Here is a 16,269-nt window from a genome sequence, read left to right on the forward strand (position 1 = left end):
ATATACACATACACTATATGTACATGTGCAAATACATTCATGCATACCTATAGATAGGTATTTGATTGATTGATGGATGGATGGATAGATAGATATATAACAGATGGATGAATGGATAGATCTAGATAGCAGCACATATCACTATGTTTTAGATAAATAAGAAATACTCTTTTTTCTTATTATTTTTATCTGTTATTGCCTGTGCTTATTCCCATTTTTCAGACAAAGAAACTGTAGCATGGAGAGATTAAGCAAATTTCCCTGGATCACAAGACTCTAAAAAATGAGTACTAAATTGATTTATCTCTAGCAGCCTGACTGGAGAGGCTACGGCCCCAATAGCTGTAATATATACAGAGGAAACATTTCTTGGGAAGTAAAGTGATCTTCAGTTTATTGCAAGATTATTTTTAATGTCAGCATGTGTAGTGAAAAGGATTCTTTCAACCTTTTATTGAACATTCATATTAAAAGAAAACAAATAGGTAAATAATAAGTCAATATAAAATTAGAATGAGATATTATGGAATGGTTATTCCCTGAGAGGACTCACACACACATAGTGACGTGTAAGGAAAAAATAAAATCAATTCAAAGCTCTTCCTTCTTTTGTCTTTATTTTGTTTTTGTTTTGGTGAACTGTGACACTGAGATAAAGTAAGCAGCTGTGGGAAAGAATGCTGATAGGCCTTCCTCAGGCTCAGTGAGTACATTTTTGAATAGAAAACAAGTTTTAGTGAAACTGTAAATATGTGTATATTTTTACCCTTCTACTGCAACTCAGGCATTTTGACATTTTTGAAAAAGTGAGCTGCACATCACTTCTCCTGGTAGCGTTTACCCCAGGTATACCTCAGGCCACAATAGGTACTTCCTGGTTGTCTTAAAAATTGTATGTTATGATAATCCTGTTTTGTCAACTCAGCATGTTTTTAAAAGGACCAATAAAGCTCTCTTAGGGCAAGAAATAAAGGTCATTATATTTCTCCTCAACATATTCAGCATAGTTAAAGTGTATTGAAATTAAGTGAGTCAAATCTGGTATATTTTGGGATCATCTAGCTCACAAAATAAAGGTTTTACAGGATAAAATCAAAGCGAGTAACTAAGCAAAGTAAAATTCAGACAGTAGCATACTTACTCACTTTATTCATTAAAACCTTAAGATTTTATTTAAAAAATGATCTTATGGTTTACATAATCATGATTAAAAAAGTATAAGGAAAGAGAAGATAAAGATAGAGATAAGAGAGAAAGAGAAACATGGAATGACTCTAATTGCTAATTATGAGATGTCATAATTGCTAATTATATACCAGAGATACCATCATTGAAATTCCTACATTTCGTTAGAATTAAACACAGAACCCCTGAATTTCCATACAACTTTACAATTCAGAGAACATTCTACACTGAATTTAGCTGTCATTTACTGCTGTTGATTTCACCTTATTCTCATTAAGATTATATTCACTTATATTGTTATATTAAAGTTATGCACTCTTTCCTACCTTCCAAATTTGTAAGCCTTCCAAGATAGGCTCTGTCGGACACCACGGGTTTATCCCTAATTAACTAAAATAAAAATCTGGGAGGGAGATGAAACAAGATGGCTGTCCAGAGCCCTCTGGCATTTATGCTTCATCCAGAAATTGAACAACTATATACATGAGACAACACCTACATAAGAACCAAAATCACATGAACACTCACAGTACCTGCTTTTAACATCATATGAAGGAAAAAGGCACTGAAAGGGTAGCAGAGTCAGTCTTGAATTGCTGAGACACCTCTCTGCAATCCCTTTGCAGTGACCATGTGGCATGGAGAGAAAATCTGTGTCCTTGGGGGTGGGAGAGTACAGTCATTGTGGGTCTTTATATTGGAACCCAGCACTGCTAGTCACAGTAGAAAGCAACACAGAGGAGAATTTAACTGGTGCCCATGCAGGAGCGTTTAGACCAGCCCCAGCCAGAGGGCAATCTTTCAATCCAGTGGTGAAAACCTGAGTTCTGGTTAGACACACCACAGTGGACTATGGAGATAATGGGGTTCTAAATAAACTTGAAAGGCAGTCTAGCCCAGAGAGATGGCAATTTCTGGGCAAATCCTTGTGCTGTGCTGGGCTCAGAGTCAGTGGGCTTGGGTTACACGCGACCTAGTGAGACACCAGCTTGGGCAGCCAAGGAAGTTCTTACGCAATCCCTCCTCCAACCCCAGGTAGTGCAGATCACAACTCTGGGGGAGATTCTTTCCTTTTGCTTGAGGAGAAGAGAGGAAAGACTAAAAAAGAATTTGTCCTGGAGCTTGGGTTTTAGCTCAGCCACAGTAGAATAGGTCACCAGGCAGAGTCATGAGGCCCTTATTTCAGACCCTAGCTCCCAGATGATGTTCCTAAACACAACCTAGGTGAGAAGAGAACTTACCATCTTGAAGGGAAGAACTCAGTTCTGGAAAGATTTATCAGCTGCTGACTGAAGTGCCCACTGGTCCTTGAATAAACACCAGCAGTAGCCAGGCAGGATTCAAGGTGGGCCTACAGTGAGATCCAGTGTCCTGCTGGCTTCAGATGTGAGTGAGCACATTCTGAGCTATGATGGCTTTAGAGAGAGATCTCTTCTGCTGGAGGAAAGGAGACAAAAGATTAAAGAGACTTTGTCTTGTAGCTTGGGTACCAACTTGACCACAGCGAGATAGAGCACCAAGCAGGCTTCTAGGGTTCCCAATTCCAAGGCTTGCCTCTTGGACAGCATTTCTGGACTTTCTCTGTGCCAGAGGGGCTCCCAGTTCTCTAGAGGGAAAGATCCAGGCCTGGTAACATTCACCACAAGCTGACTGAAGAACTGGGGGCCTCGAGTGAACATTGGCAGCAGTGAGCAGTAGTCACCATGGGTCTGACATGGTTGTCATCATGAGGAGAGATTTTTTGCTTGATAAAAGGGAGAGGAAATAGTCAGAAGGACTTTGTCTTGTGGCTTGGGTGTCATCTCAGCAGCAGTAGAATAGAGCACCAAGTAGATTCCTAAGCTTTCTAACTCTAGGCCCTGGCTCCTGGAAGGCATTTCTAGACCTGCCCAGGGATGAGAGGAGCTCACTGCCCAAACAAAGACACAATCCTGGCTGGATTCACCACCTATTAACTGAAGAACTCTAGAACCTTAAGTGAACATAGGTGGTGGTTAGGTGGTGGTCACTGCTGACCTTGAGTGAGACCCAGGGCTGTGCTGGCTTTGGGTCTGGCCCAACACAGTCCCAGTGGTGGTGGCCGCAGGGGTGCTTTATTCACCTTCCCCCCAGCTCTATGCAGTTCGGCATGGAGACGGAGACTTCCTTTGTTTGGGGGAAAGTAAGAGAAGAGAACAAAAGTCTCTGCCTGGTAGTCCAGAGACATCTCTTGGATCTTAGCGAGGACCATCAAGGCAGCTTCTCTATGAGTCTGCAAGAGCCACAGAATTACTGGGCTTGGAGTACCTCCTAATGCAGATATGGTTGTAGTTACCAAAGTCTTAGAGTACAACAGTCAGTTCTGTTTGAATACTTGGAAAACTTTCCCATGAAAGAGGATACACAGAAGCCCATACTGCAAAGGCTGCAATGAATACCTGACTTTTCAGCGACCAGACATTGACAAACATTCAAAAGCATCAAGACCAGTCAGGAAAACATAAATTCACCAGACAAACTAAATAAAGCACCAGTGATCAATCCCAGATTGACAAAGATATGTAATCTTTAAGACAGAGAATTAAAAATAACTATTTTGAAAAAACTCAATAAAATAGAAGATACTTCAGAGAAGAAATTCAAAATTCTATCAGATAAATTTAAAAAAGAAATTAAAATAATTTTTAAAAATCAAGCATAAATTCTGGGGCTTAAAAATTTAATTAACATGCCGAAGAATGCATTTCAATCTCTTGGCAGCAGAATTCATCAAACAAAAAAGAATTAGTAAGCTCGAAAACAGGCTATGTGGAAATACACAGTCAGAGGAGACAAAATGATAAGAAAGAATGAAGCACAACTTCAATATCTAGAAAAATGGCCTCAAAAAGACGAGAGAGAGAGATAAGGGTAGAAACTTTATTCAAAGGGATAATATCAGAGAACATTCCAAACCTAGAAAAAGATGCCAATATTCAAGTACTGTAAGGTGATGGAACAAACAGCAGATTTAACCCAAATAAGACGACCTTAAGACACTTAATAATCCAACTGCCAAACGTAAAGAATAACAAAATGATCCTAGCAGCAGCAAAAGAAACAAACAAATAACATGGAAAGGAGCTCCAGTATTTCTGGCAGCAGACTTCTCAGTGGAAAACTTACAGGTCAGGAGAAAGTAGCATGACATATTTATACTTCCAAAGGAAAAATCTAGAATAGCATATCCAGTGAAAATATTCTTCAAACATGAAGGAGAAATAAAGAATTTGCCAAACAAACAAACAAACAAAAGCTGAGAGATTTCATCAATACCAGACCTGTCTTATAGGAAATGCTAAAAGGAGTTATTTAAATTGAAAGAAAAATGTTGATACTGAGAAAAAAAAATCATCTGAAAGTACAAAACTCACTGTTAATATTAAGTACACAACAAACACAGATTATTGTAACACCCTAATTATGTCGTGCTAACTACTCATATTTTGAGTAGAAAGACTGAAGATTAATTTATGTAAAATAGTAACTACAATAACTTTTGAAGACATAGACATAAGATATAAATAGAAACAATAAAAACTTAAAAAGCGAGGAATGTTGATTTAAAATGTAGAAATTGTTAAGTTTTCTCTTTGCCTGTTTGTTTGTTTGTGTTTTGCAATCAGTGTTTTCAATAGTTTAAAACAATGGGTTATAAGATGCTCTTTGTAAGCCTCATGACAACTTCAAATCAAAAAATAAAAAATAAAAAACAGGCAATAACAAATGTTGGTGAAGATGTGGAGGAAAGGAAACCCTCATACACTGTTGATGGGAATGAAAAATTGGTGCTGTCACTATGGAGAACAGTATGGAGATTCCTATGTAACTAAAAATAAAACTACTATATGTTCCAGCAATCCCACTGCTAGGCGTATACCCCAAAATAAGGAAATCAGTATATCAAAGAGGTATCTGCACTCCCATGTTTATTGTAGCACCATTCACAATAGCCAACATTTGGAAGCAACCTGTTTCCATCAACAGAGGAATGGATAAAGAAAATGTGTGTATATACAATGGGGTACTATTCAGCCATAAAAGAATGAGATTCTCTCATTTGCAAAAACATGGATGAAACTGAAGGTTATTATGTTAAGTGAAACAAGCCAGGCACAGAAAAACAAACTTCATTGAATGTTCTTACTCATTTATGGAAGATAAAAATTAAAACAATCGAACTCATAGAGATGGAGATTAGAAAAATGGTTACCAGATACTGTGGAGGATTGGGCGTGGGGAGGGATGGGTAATGGGTTCAAAAGTATAGTCAGATCAAATGAATAATGTATAATATTTGATAGGAAAATAAGGTTATAACAGTCAACAACAGTTTATTTTACATTTTAAAATAACTAAAAAAATTATGATTGGAATGTTTGTAACACAAAGAAATGATATAAATGCTTGAGGTGATGATGGATATCTCACTTACACTGATGGGATTATTACACATTGTATGCCTGAATCAAAATAGCTCAGGTACTCTACAAACATATATATCTACTATGTACTCATAAAAATTAAAAGTTAAAAAAAAGAAAAACAAAATAAATGTTGGATAATGGTAATAATATGTGTTTAATTTTTCCTTTTATATTTTTACATGGGAAAAATTTGAAATTTTCTCATTAATATTAATCTGAAAAGACAACAATCTTTTTTTTCATAGCAACAATATGTGTCATTGTTATGAGATGATTTCATCTGAAAAAAATACTTTTCCTAATAAGACAAAAAAGAACAATAAATTACTTGTAGAGTTTTATTTTTTAAATTTCTCCAGAGACTTTAATAAATCATAGAAATTAAATATAAAAATATTTTATTAAAATAACTTTTATTATTGTTATTATACTTTAATTCCTGGGGTACATGTGCAGAATGTGCACTTTTGTTACATGGGTATACACATGTCATGGTGGTTTGCTGCACCCATCAACCCATCACCTACATTAGGTATTGCTTCTAATGCTATCTCTACTCTAACCCCCACCCCTCGACAGGCCCCAGTGTGTGATGTTCCCCTCCCTGTGTCCATGTGTTCTCATTGTTCAACTCCCACTTACGAGTGAGAACATGCAGTGTTTGGTTTTCTGTTCTTGTTAGGGTTTGCTGAGAATGATGGTTTCCAGCTTCTTTCATGTCCCTGCGAAGGACATGAACTCATCCTTTTTATGGCTGCATAGTATTCCATGGTGCATATATGGCACATTTTCTATATTCAGTCTAATATTGGTGGACATTTGGGTTGATTCCAAGTCTTTGCTATTGTGAATAGTGCCTCAATAAAAATACGTGTGCATGTGTCTTTATAGTAGAATGATATGTAGCCCTTTGTGTATATACCCAGTAATGGGATTGCTGGGTCAAATGGTATTTCTAGTTCGAGATCCTTGAGGAATTGCCACACTGTCTTCCACAATGGTTGAACAAATTTGCATTCCCACCAATAGTGTAAAAGCATTCCTATTTATCCACATCCTCTCCAGTATCTGTTGTTTCCTGACTTTTTTAATGATCACCATTCTAACTAGAGTGAGATGGTATCTCATTGTGGTTTTGATTTGCCTTTCTCTAATGATCAATGACAGCATTTTAAAAAAATGTCCCTTTGCAGAATATGTTCTAGTAGTATAAAGTACCATTTATAAGCAAAAATGTTTTTAATCTCAAAAATTGCTAGGAATGTCTTTAATAAACTCATAAAAGCCTTTTAAAAAGATTATATTAAGCACATACAATAAATATTTAACAATCACTTGTTTTATAATGTTATTTTAAGGGTATAAATAGTATTTTGAGTTTATTAAACAATCCAAGATTTTAATCAATCTAAACTGTCACATGCATATTATCACTCACAAGAAATCTATGTTAATACACATTGTAGGTAAATTCTATGTAATTAATACATATGGTATTTTATGCCAGAGTATATAAATATGTATCTTTAAATGTTAGTGTTATAAATAGACTTATTAATACAGTTTCTCAGTATAAGCATTTGCCTTCTGCAATGTTAAATATTTTAACAGTTTTTATTATTATGGGTTCTTCCAGAATTTTTTATAAGTATTTATATGTGTCTGCCTTATAAAGGTATCCTATTACTAAAATGGCCCTCAGAGATATCAGATTCTAATCCCTAGACCCTATAAAAATTACTTTCTTTGGAAAAAGTGTCTTTGCAGATGTGATTAAATGAAGAGTCTCGAGGTGCCATGATTCTACTGAATTATCCATCTGGGCATTAAATGCAATCACAGGTATCCTTATAAAATGGAGGCACAGATAAATTTGACATGCAGAGAGGAGAAGGCAATCGGAAGATGAGTAGACAGAGATTTGAAGATGCTGGCTTCAAGGTTGTGGTGCTGTAGCCACGAGCTTAGAAATGCTGAATGTTAGCCTTCTGGAAGCTTGGAGAACCAAGAAATTGATTCTCTCCTTAGAACCTCTGCAGGGAGCATGTACCTACTGACATCTTGATTTTGACCTAGTAATACTTACTTTGGACTTGTGGCCTGTAGAAACTGTGAGAGAATAAATATCTGTTGTCTTAAGCAAGTAAGCTTGTGATCAGTTTTTAAAGCAGCCGCATGACACTACAACACATGATTGACAAAATCTACAATTGGTTTTACAGACGTATTACAGTAATTACATATTGTGGGCATATTTTATTTATGCTATAGAATTCTTACTTATTGAGAACCATAAAATATAAAAAGTGCTTTTATGATCACATTTCTAATTATTTTTATTAAAGATTTAATAATTTCATTAAAGCTTTAACATAAAATTTTTAAAAGTATGTGTTTGTAGTTTGACAGAAACTGTGCAATTTCTATCTAAAACTATGATATGAGTTTACATTTCCAACATAACTATTTCTTCACATACTCAACAAAAATAAATATTATTGGTTTTAATAATTTTTATTAATCTACCTCAGTTTACTATAATATGCATTTTGAAATGAATATGAGCTTTATTATAATGTGTTTGTCAGAAATATAAATATTACCAAAATAAATATTATCAATGATAAGCAGAGATATTAGAACATTCATCTTGTTAGTGAAATTACTATTCTCAGTCATATTTATTGAAGTGTAATTTAAATACAAATATTTACAAATTTATTCTACAATTTCATGAGTGCTAACTAAAATATGCAGTTCTGTATGATCATGGTCACAATTACAATAGAGATTAATTCCATCACCTCCCAAAATTCTTTCTTGTCCTTTTCTAAAGAAAAACTTTCTGTTGCCCCAAATAAAAATTAACTTTTTTCTTAATTATTAAGATTTTAAAACCCAAGCTGACATATGTACATGTGTGTGTGTGTCTCTGTGTGTGTGTAGAATCAGATACTTAAAGTAAAAAAAATTAATATGTGTCAGTTGTACTTTAAGATAATTTAAGATAAAATGACATTATAAATTATCACGGTGCTTCTAAAGCAGCTCCTTGGGGAGTGCGGGGGAGAAAGAAAAAGGAAAACTTAGATTTTTGTCCTGTGGCTGAGAGCAAAAAAAAAAAAAAATGACAGGAAAGAGAATTTACCATTTTATGTTTTGTAACTCATGAATGTACATAGAGTATAATAAAAATTTTTGATCTAATATTTAAACTTCGTGTTTTACATCAGGATAGAGTGGTTTTCAAAGCTTTATCATATGATGTTGATGGCACATATGCAAGAATGACTATAAATAGGAACAAGCTTTTAGGACATTTGCAATAAAATATTGATAGCAATAGAGAAAATTTTCAAGTAATGCCCAAAGCTAAACACTAATAGAATCAGTATGTAATTGACATAGTTTGCCCATCCCATAGGTCTTAATTTCCAACTCTTGCTTGAGGAAATTGTGTTTCCTTAATGATCCTTCTACTATTGTTGGAAAAAATGTTAACTTTCATCTTTATATATTCCCAAAATTAAGTAATTGAATTATTTCCCATTATACTTCTGCAAAGTGTATACTTTATTGAAGCTCTTGCCAAATTAAAACAAACATACTAAATGTTAACACGAAATATAGTGAAATAAATATATGGTCCACATACATTATGTAAATTTATTTCTATTGTGTGTACATACACACACACTACATACACATAAGAGAAACATACTATGTATTTGTATAAAATTGTGTAGGAGATATATATATTCCATAATTATATATAAGTGAATATAGAGTATATATTTACATAAATTAAATATGAGGATATATATTCCATAATTATATATAAGTAATTATAGTACATAGTATACAATTATGTAGGATATATATATATATAAAACCTATATATGAATTTCTGTTAAAGGAATATTAAATAGTGGCCTGAATATCTAAATACATTTTAACCGCAGATAAATTTTTAATTATGTATTATTGATTTTCATGTATTTTCCCATTAATCTTGTAAAATTTAATGATGAAATCCTTCAATCCATTACTAAAGTATCTAATCATATTTAAAACATTTTCTATGTGATTCTCAATAGATAAGGAATTTATGACTGTCTTCAGAATGGTTTGTGTTTTCCAACAATGGCCCCCCACTTTCTTTTACTTTTCTTTTCTTTTCTTTTTTTTTTTTTTTTTTTGAGACGCAGTCTTACTGTGTGGCCCAGGCTGAAGTGCAGTGGCGAGATCATGGCTCACTGCAAGCTCCGCCTCCCGGGTTCACGCTATTCTCCTGCCTCAGCCTCCCAAGTAGATGGGCCTACAGGCGCCTGCCACCTCGCCCGGCTAATTTTTTGTATTTTTAGTGGAGACGGAGTTTCACCGTGTTAGCCAGGATGGTCTCGATCTCCTGACCTTGTGATCCTCCCGCTTCGGCCTCCCAAAGTGCTGGGATTACAGGCGTGAGCCACCCTGCCCAGCCCAATGTCCCCCTTTTTTATACCACTCTACAAACACTTATTTTCCAGAGTATTAAATTAAGCATTAAATCTATACACAAATCAAATTTAGAAATCCATCATCATGGCCGGGCGCGGTGGCTCAAGCCTGTAATCCCAGCACTTTGGGAGGCCGAGACGGGCGGATCACAAGGTCAAGAGATCGAGACCATCCTGACTAACCCGGTGAAACCCTGTCTCTACTAAAAAAATACAAAAAAATTAGCCGGGCGAGGTGGCGGTGCCTGTAGTCCCAGCTACTTGGGAGGCTGAGGCCGGAGAATGGCGTGAACCTGGAAGGCGGAGCTTGCAGTGAGCTGAGATCCTGCCACTGCACTCCAGGCTGGGCGACAGAGCCAGACTCCGTCTCAAAAAAAAAAAAAAAAAAAAAAAAAAAACAAAAACAGAAATCCATCATCATTTAGTCATCTGAGGGAAGATGAGCTTTCTTCCTAATGAAGACTTCTAATTTTTATGTATTAGGAAACCTTTGCCTTTAAATCTGTATATTTTTACATAAGACCTTGATTTTAGAAAGCATATTTTAAGCATTGAATGGGTAATGTATTAACTCAGAAAAATCTGATAATCTCATTACAGTAATTAGTTTCAAGCAATATTCTATAACTCATTCTAAACAAATGAAATGGTTAACAAAATGAGATATGAGTAAGTAGAGAGCCTGAGGACTTCTCTGGGCATAGGTCTCAGTCAGACCCAGAAGGAAAAGCTCTGGCCAATTAGACATCACTGCTGGGGATAGGGAACAGTTCAGAAAGAAGAAACAAAAAAATGAAATTAATTGAAAGCAATTTGCAACAGATTCAGTACTTATTACCTGAATGTGATGTGAAATCTGGATTGACTGTTTCCAATGTTTCTATTCAGACTATGATGTGAAATGGGTGTTATGAAACATCTAGTGAAAAAACTTTATATTCTATTCTGGTAACAGTGTGAAAGTATATCAGCAAATTCTTTCCATTGTGCCTGTACCTTTCTTTAATGATATTCCCTTACTTTCAAATTTCAGATCTTCTCACCTCTCATAGACTAATTTGTATTTTTTAAATCAATACTTTCTCTACAGCAGATAATTCCCTAGTACATGTTTTAGTATCTCTGGTTTCAGCACACACACTCAAATAGATGCAGAATTTTATTTTTTCCTTGACTTATGTCACTTGTAGTTTCTAAATTTTGGGGCATTCTGTACACACACTCATACAAAAATGTATATCCAAGAGTTTCCTATACCTGCTTTGTCTCTTGCCATATATTTTGTCACAGGTCAACCCACTGCAATCTGAATTTCATACTTTCCAGACCACTAACTCAAACAATCCTTACTGATGTCTCCAATGAGTACTTACAATCAAATTATCAAATCATTCAAATTATCTTAACTTTTTCTAACTAGCCTACTTAGTCCTAGAATAAAATTAAAGCTCCTCATCAGAAGCCAAAAGGAGTTCAGCTTCTAGCTGTTTGTCATGTCATTTGATACCATTCCTCTCTTTGCTAACTCAGAGCCACTACACTGACATCCTCTGTTTGCCTCAAAATTCAAAAATCAGAAAGTTGAAAAATAATGTTCACATGATCACAAAGGATGGAATGACTTTAATTTCATTCTATGTTTCCATTCAATTTTCTAAGGTTAAAACATTTGGAGCAATTTTTGCCTTCCAATTCCTCATGTGAATTTGAAACCTTAGAGGGATGCCAATGGCATTTTATGGAAATTTGCTTCATACTTGTAAAAGAGAGAGGGCCATAGGGCCATGCTAACCCCATGAGAAATAATTGTGTCAGTGCGATTTTGACTAAAACTGAGCTACTTCAAAATTCAATGGTATATATGACTTTAAAGGAAGAAAATTAAGCAGTGTTTTTTCTGTAAATAATATTTAAAGACATAAAGCCTGATAATGCTGAAAATGATGATACTTATGTTCAGATTTTTAATCTTGAGTAACAATTTTTGAGTAATGAAATATATCCATAACCTGTGTTCAAGGTAGTGAAGTCCCTGACATTTTTTGAGTTCAAAGTTTTTATGAATGATTGGCTTGTGAGGTGAGCTGATGCAGCCTTTAGCAGCCTACAGTGAATGCAACCCCTGGATAAGAGTGTCTGTAAGACAGAGAGAGTTTCTTGTCCTAATGAGGTCAAGTTATGCAATCCTGCATAACTATTTTATTCTCCAAGGTAGGGGGTGATGTAGAGGAAAGTCTGATGATTGATGTACTTGAAATCTGAAAATATCTATTTGAGCCTGACTCCGCTAGTTTGCAGCTATGCTTTGTAACTTTGGGCATCACCTCTGAGCTTCAGATGCTTTATCTGAAAAACAGAAAATAGTACATTCCTTAAGTCTCTTCTTTGCTTAATAGGAAGATCCTACAAAGCATTGGCAAACTTGCCCAGCAGTAGAACATGATATATAAATAAGTTTTGTTTTGTTTTGTTTTGTTTTTTACTAATAATGTATTCATGGACACTGATCTTTGTTCTTGCAGTTTGAACACTTTGGGGTATATGGTAGGCACTATGTTTGGATCGTAGACATGATGAAAACATCAGATACATTCTGGATTTTTGGTGTGGGGGCTGCGGAGACTAAAGTGGGGACTAAGATATCTTCCTTTTGTTTTACTAACTAATCTAAGACAAACGAGGCAAAGATCCACCTGTGATGAAGAACCACATGGTTTGGATAGACATGGCTTTCAGTTATCTCTCTTGTTCCCCAGTGCTACAACCAACATTTTAAATTTTCCCCAACGTACTCAGCAGAAAGTCCTGAATTCTCATTTTCAGCTGCTAGGAATTTCTCTTATGCATTTGGATTTTACCTTGTAACTATGATTAAAATATTTTCTGTGTCATATATATACAACCAGCTTTCTTTCCATTTTAATTTTGATCAAGCCAGCCAGGACATGGTCTAATACTCAGTAGAGAAAACAGAAAAACACATAACATAGACTCTTTGAATTTAAAATAATGAATGCTATGATGCTCCTTACTTTCCTTTCCCTGTTTGCCAATCGAGTAAAAAGCAAAGTAATGGAACTAATTCATCAAGTTAAAGACCTATCACATAATTATCTATTCATTTCATTGTTCTGTGCAATCCATTCTCAAGTGCAGTTGAATATATCACTATCATATGACATGATTTAGGTAATTTTCTCCATCTTAACTTCCATCGTTTTTGCTCAAAGCACCGTATCTCTTACTTAGTATCTCACTGTTATCCTAACCAGTCTATCTACAGGTTTTCTTGTCCCTGTACAATCTTTTATTCATGAAAAGCTGGTTTCATATTTTCAAATATAATCAGATCATATAACTTACTTGCTTAAAAAGAGCGAAACTCTGTCTCAAAAATAAAAGCCTCAACATTTCTCTATTAAATATAGGATCTATTTTTTTTATTATTATTATATTTAAGTTCTAGGGTACATGTGCATAACGTGCAGGTTTGTTACATATATATACTTGTGCTATGTTGGTGTGCTGCATCCATCAACTCGTCAGCACCCATCAACTCGTCATTTACATCAGGTATAACTCCCAATGCAATCCCTCCCCCCCCTCCCCCCTCTCCGTGATAGGCCCCGGTGTGTGATGTTCCCCTTCCGGAGTCCAAGTGAACTCATTGTTCAGTTCCCACCTATGAGTGAGAACATGCGGTGTTTGGTTTTCTGTTCTGCAGCCAAATTGCCACTTGAATGTGGGAGACAAAATACTTACTTCTGAACTTTACTCTTATAGAAAGTCCAAACTCTAGCCTCAATTCCAAACAGTCTTTACCCCAGGTACACAAAAGTTTCAGTGTCCAAATGTAGTATGTCTCTTCAAACCTTTGCAATACTGCTTCCTTGGCTTAGAATACCCTTTCCAACATGGCAGGCTTCAACTCATTCTTCTAATTTCAGTTCAAATACTCTCTCTTCTGAGAAACCGTTCATGACTCCTCTTGGAAAAATTATTAACTTCATTCTTGCATTCCTTCACATTCATTTCAATATATAATAAATGTTTTACGAAAGTAGGCATGCATGAATGAAAACACTACATTAAGTGGTCAAAAGAGAGTTTTGGAAGAGGTTAGCCTTAAGTTAGGATTTGCTTTAAGCCCAGCTAGATCTTGTTTAATGTCAACTTAATAACAATAAGAGTAATTAACAATAAATCATAGGTCTATAATGACAATTATAGCATTCATCATGTAATAGTCTAAAATGACTATTACAGACCTATGAGAGGGGAAGTGTTCTTCATCAGCAGATAACACAGGCAATACAAGTGAGGTGGACCCTATGGGTTGACTAACCTACAAATTATGGTCAATTCTCTTCACCTTTACCTTCCTTTCACTCTACACCAGCAGTGGCCAATGAAACTATGATGTAAGTCATACATATAATTTTAGATTTTCTAGTAGTTTTTACTAAAAATTAATAGCTTTAGTTTTTATTTTTACATTAAAAATGTAAGAAAAGGTGAACTTAATTTTAATGTTTCATTAAACTCATCAAAAACATTACAATTTCAACATATAATCAATATTCATAAAATTATTGATATATTTTACATTTGTTATTATGCTAAATATCTGTACTTGTTTGCATATTTTATTCTTATGGCCCATCTTAATTCAGACACAATTTACAGTAGAAAAATTTGATCTACAGCTATGTTTTATAAATTTACAAGTGTAAAATATAGCCACACTGAATACTAAAAAATTAAAATATATATATATATATAGGATCTAAAGTCAATCCCATGGAACAAATAATCTTGAAAGGTTTCTAGATGGTTTTTTTTTTTCCCCGCTTCCGTACGGGTTTATTACCCCCAATCCAACCCCCAGCAAGTCCCTCCGCTCCAGCCTTCAGTCCCCCTGCTGCCCTGCCAGCAAGAGCGAGGGGCCCTTCTCGGTATCAGGATTTCTTAGTCCATGCCAGCGGCCCCTCTTGCGCAGCCAGGACAGCGTCCAGGTCCCGAGGTCCACAGCGGTCCCCGGGCTCCGGGAGCAATCCAGGCGGGCATCAGCCTGGAGGAGGCAGTTCCTTCAGTCATCGGGGGAACAGGTCGGGGCAACTGATCCGGACTGCCCACGCTGCCGGTGCTGGAGCTTCCATCGCCTAGGTCGCCGGGCCCACACGGGGGCAGGGCAAGCTCGGGTGCTGGCCCGGCGCCTGAGCCCCCGGCGCCGCCGGGGCCGCCGCGGGGGCCCCGTTCTTCGCCCAGCGCCAGGCAGAGCTCCTTAAGCGCCAGGTTCTCCCGCAGCAGCTCCTCCGGGCGGCCCTCCAGCTCGACCAGCTTCTCCCAACAGCCGCCCAGGTCCTCGCGCACTGCCCGGGATGCTTGGGTCCCGAAGAGCTGCCACTGGCGCGCGGCGCGCCGCCCGCGCTGGCGCTCCGTGTCCAGGAAGCAGCAGAGGTCGCGCAGCTCACGGTTTTCTGCCTGCAGACGCTGGCTGAGCTGCTTGAGTTCGCGGATCTCGCCCAGATGGCCCTGCAACTGCCGATTCACCTCCTGCATGAGGCGGCCACGCTGCACCAGTGCCGCCAGGCGCGCAGCCTCCTCCCTCCGCAGGCGCCGCACTAGCTCTTCCTTGCCCAGCGCCGCCATCTCCTCGTCCGTCAGCTCCTCCAGGCCGCCTGCCTCGGCCTCCATGGCTGGTCAGGCCGCTGGAGCATCGCCCGCCCGCCGCCGCGACCCAGGAGCCCCACGTCGGGCCAGGAGCCACTCAGGGTCGGGCTCCGGCTCCGCGCGCGTCAGGCAGTGCTAGATGGTCTTTTTGACTTCACTTCGCTCTGTTTCAAAGAGGTTCACCAAGTCCCAAGAAAACAGAACAGCTTTCTGCTCATTGAACCCAGAGAGCCTAGTTCTACACTGAAGTTTTTATTTATTCTTCTCTCTGCCTGGAAGAAATCTACTTTCTCTCACTCTTCAAATAACAAGATATTTTTCATCCTTCACATTAGGGCTTCTTTAACCACCTCCAGATTTCTTTCTGTCTTTCAAATCTTACAGCTTTCATAACACTTGAAACCATTTTACCTAACCTGCTCTTTAAAATAGAGACAATCACTGTTTTCTTTATTTCTGGGTCTTTAATA

The 16,269-nt window shown here is 37.1% G+C and overlaps 1 protein-coding gene across 1 annotated transcript; it reads right to left on the bottom strand.

Moving 5' to 3' along the window:
• Positions 1-15,215: 15,215 nt before the first annotated feature.
• LOC126929273 (coiled-coil domain-containing protein 85B-like) lies at positions 15,216-15,928 on the bottom strand. The gene is given in 2 exon segments (XM_050745456.1): positions 15,216-15,238; positions 15,241-15,928. Coding segments are annotated over 2 exon segments (606 nt in total). The 5' UTR covers positions 15,824-15,928.
• Positions 15,929-16,269: the final 341 nt, after the last annotated feature.

This window comes from Macaca thibetana, chromosome 10 (genome assembly GCF_024542745.1).
Source record: "Macaca thibetana thibetana isolate TM-01 chromosome 10, ASM2454274v1, whole genome shotgun sequence".
Taxonomy (NCBI): domain Eukaryota; kingdom Metazoa; phylum Chordata; class Mammalia; order Primates; family Cercopithecidae; genus Macaca; species Macaca thibetana.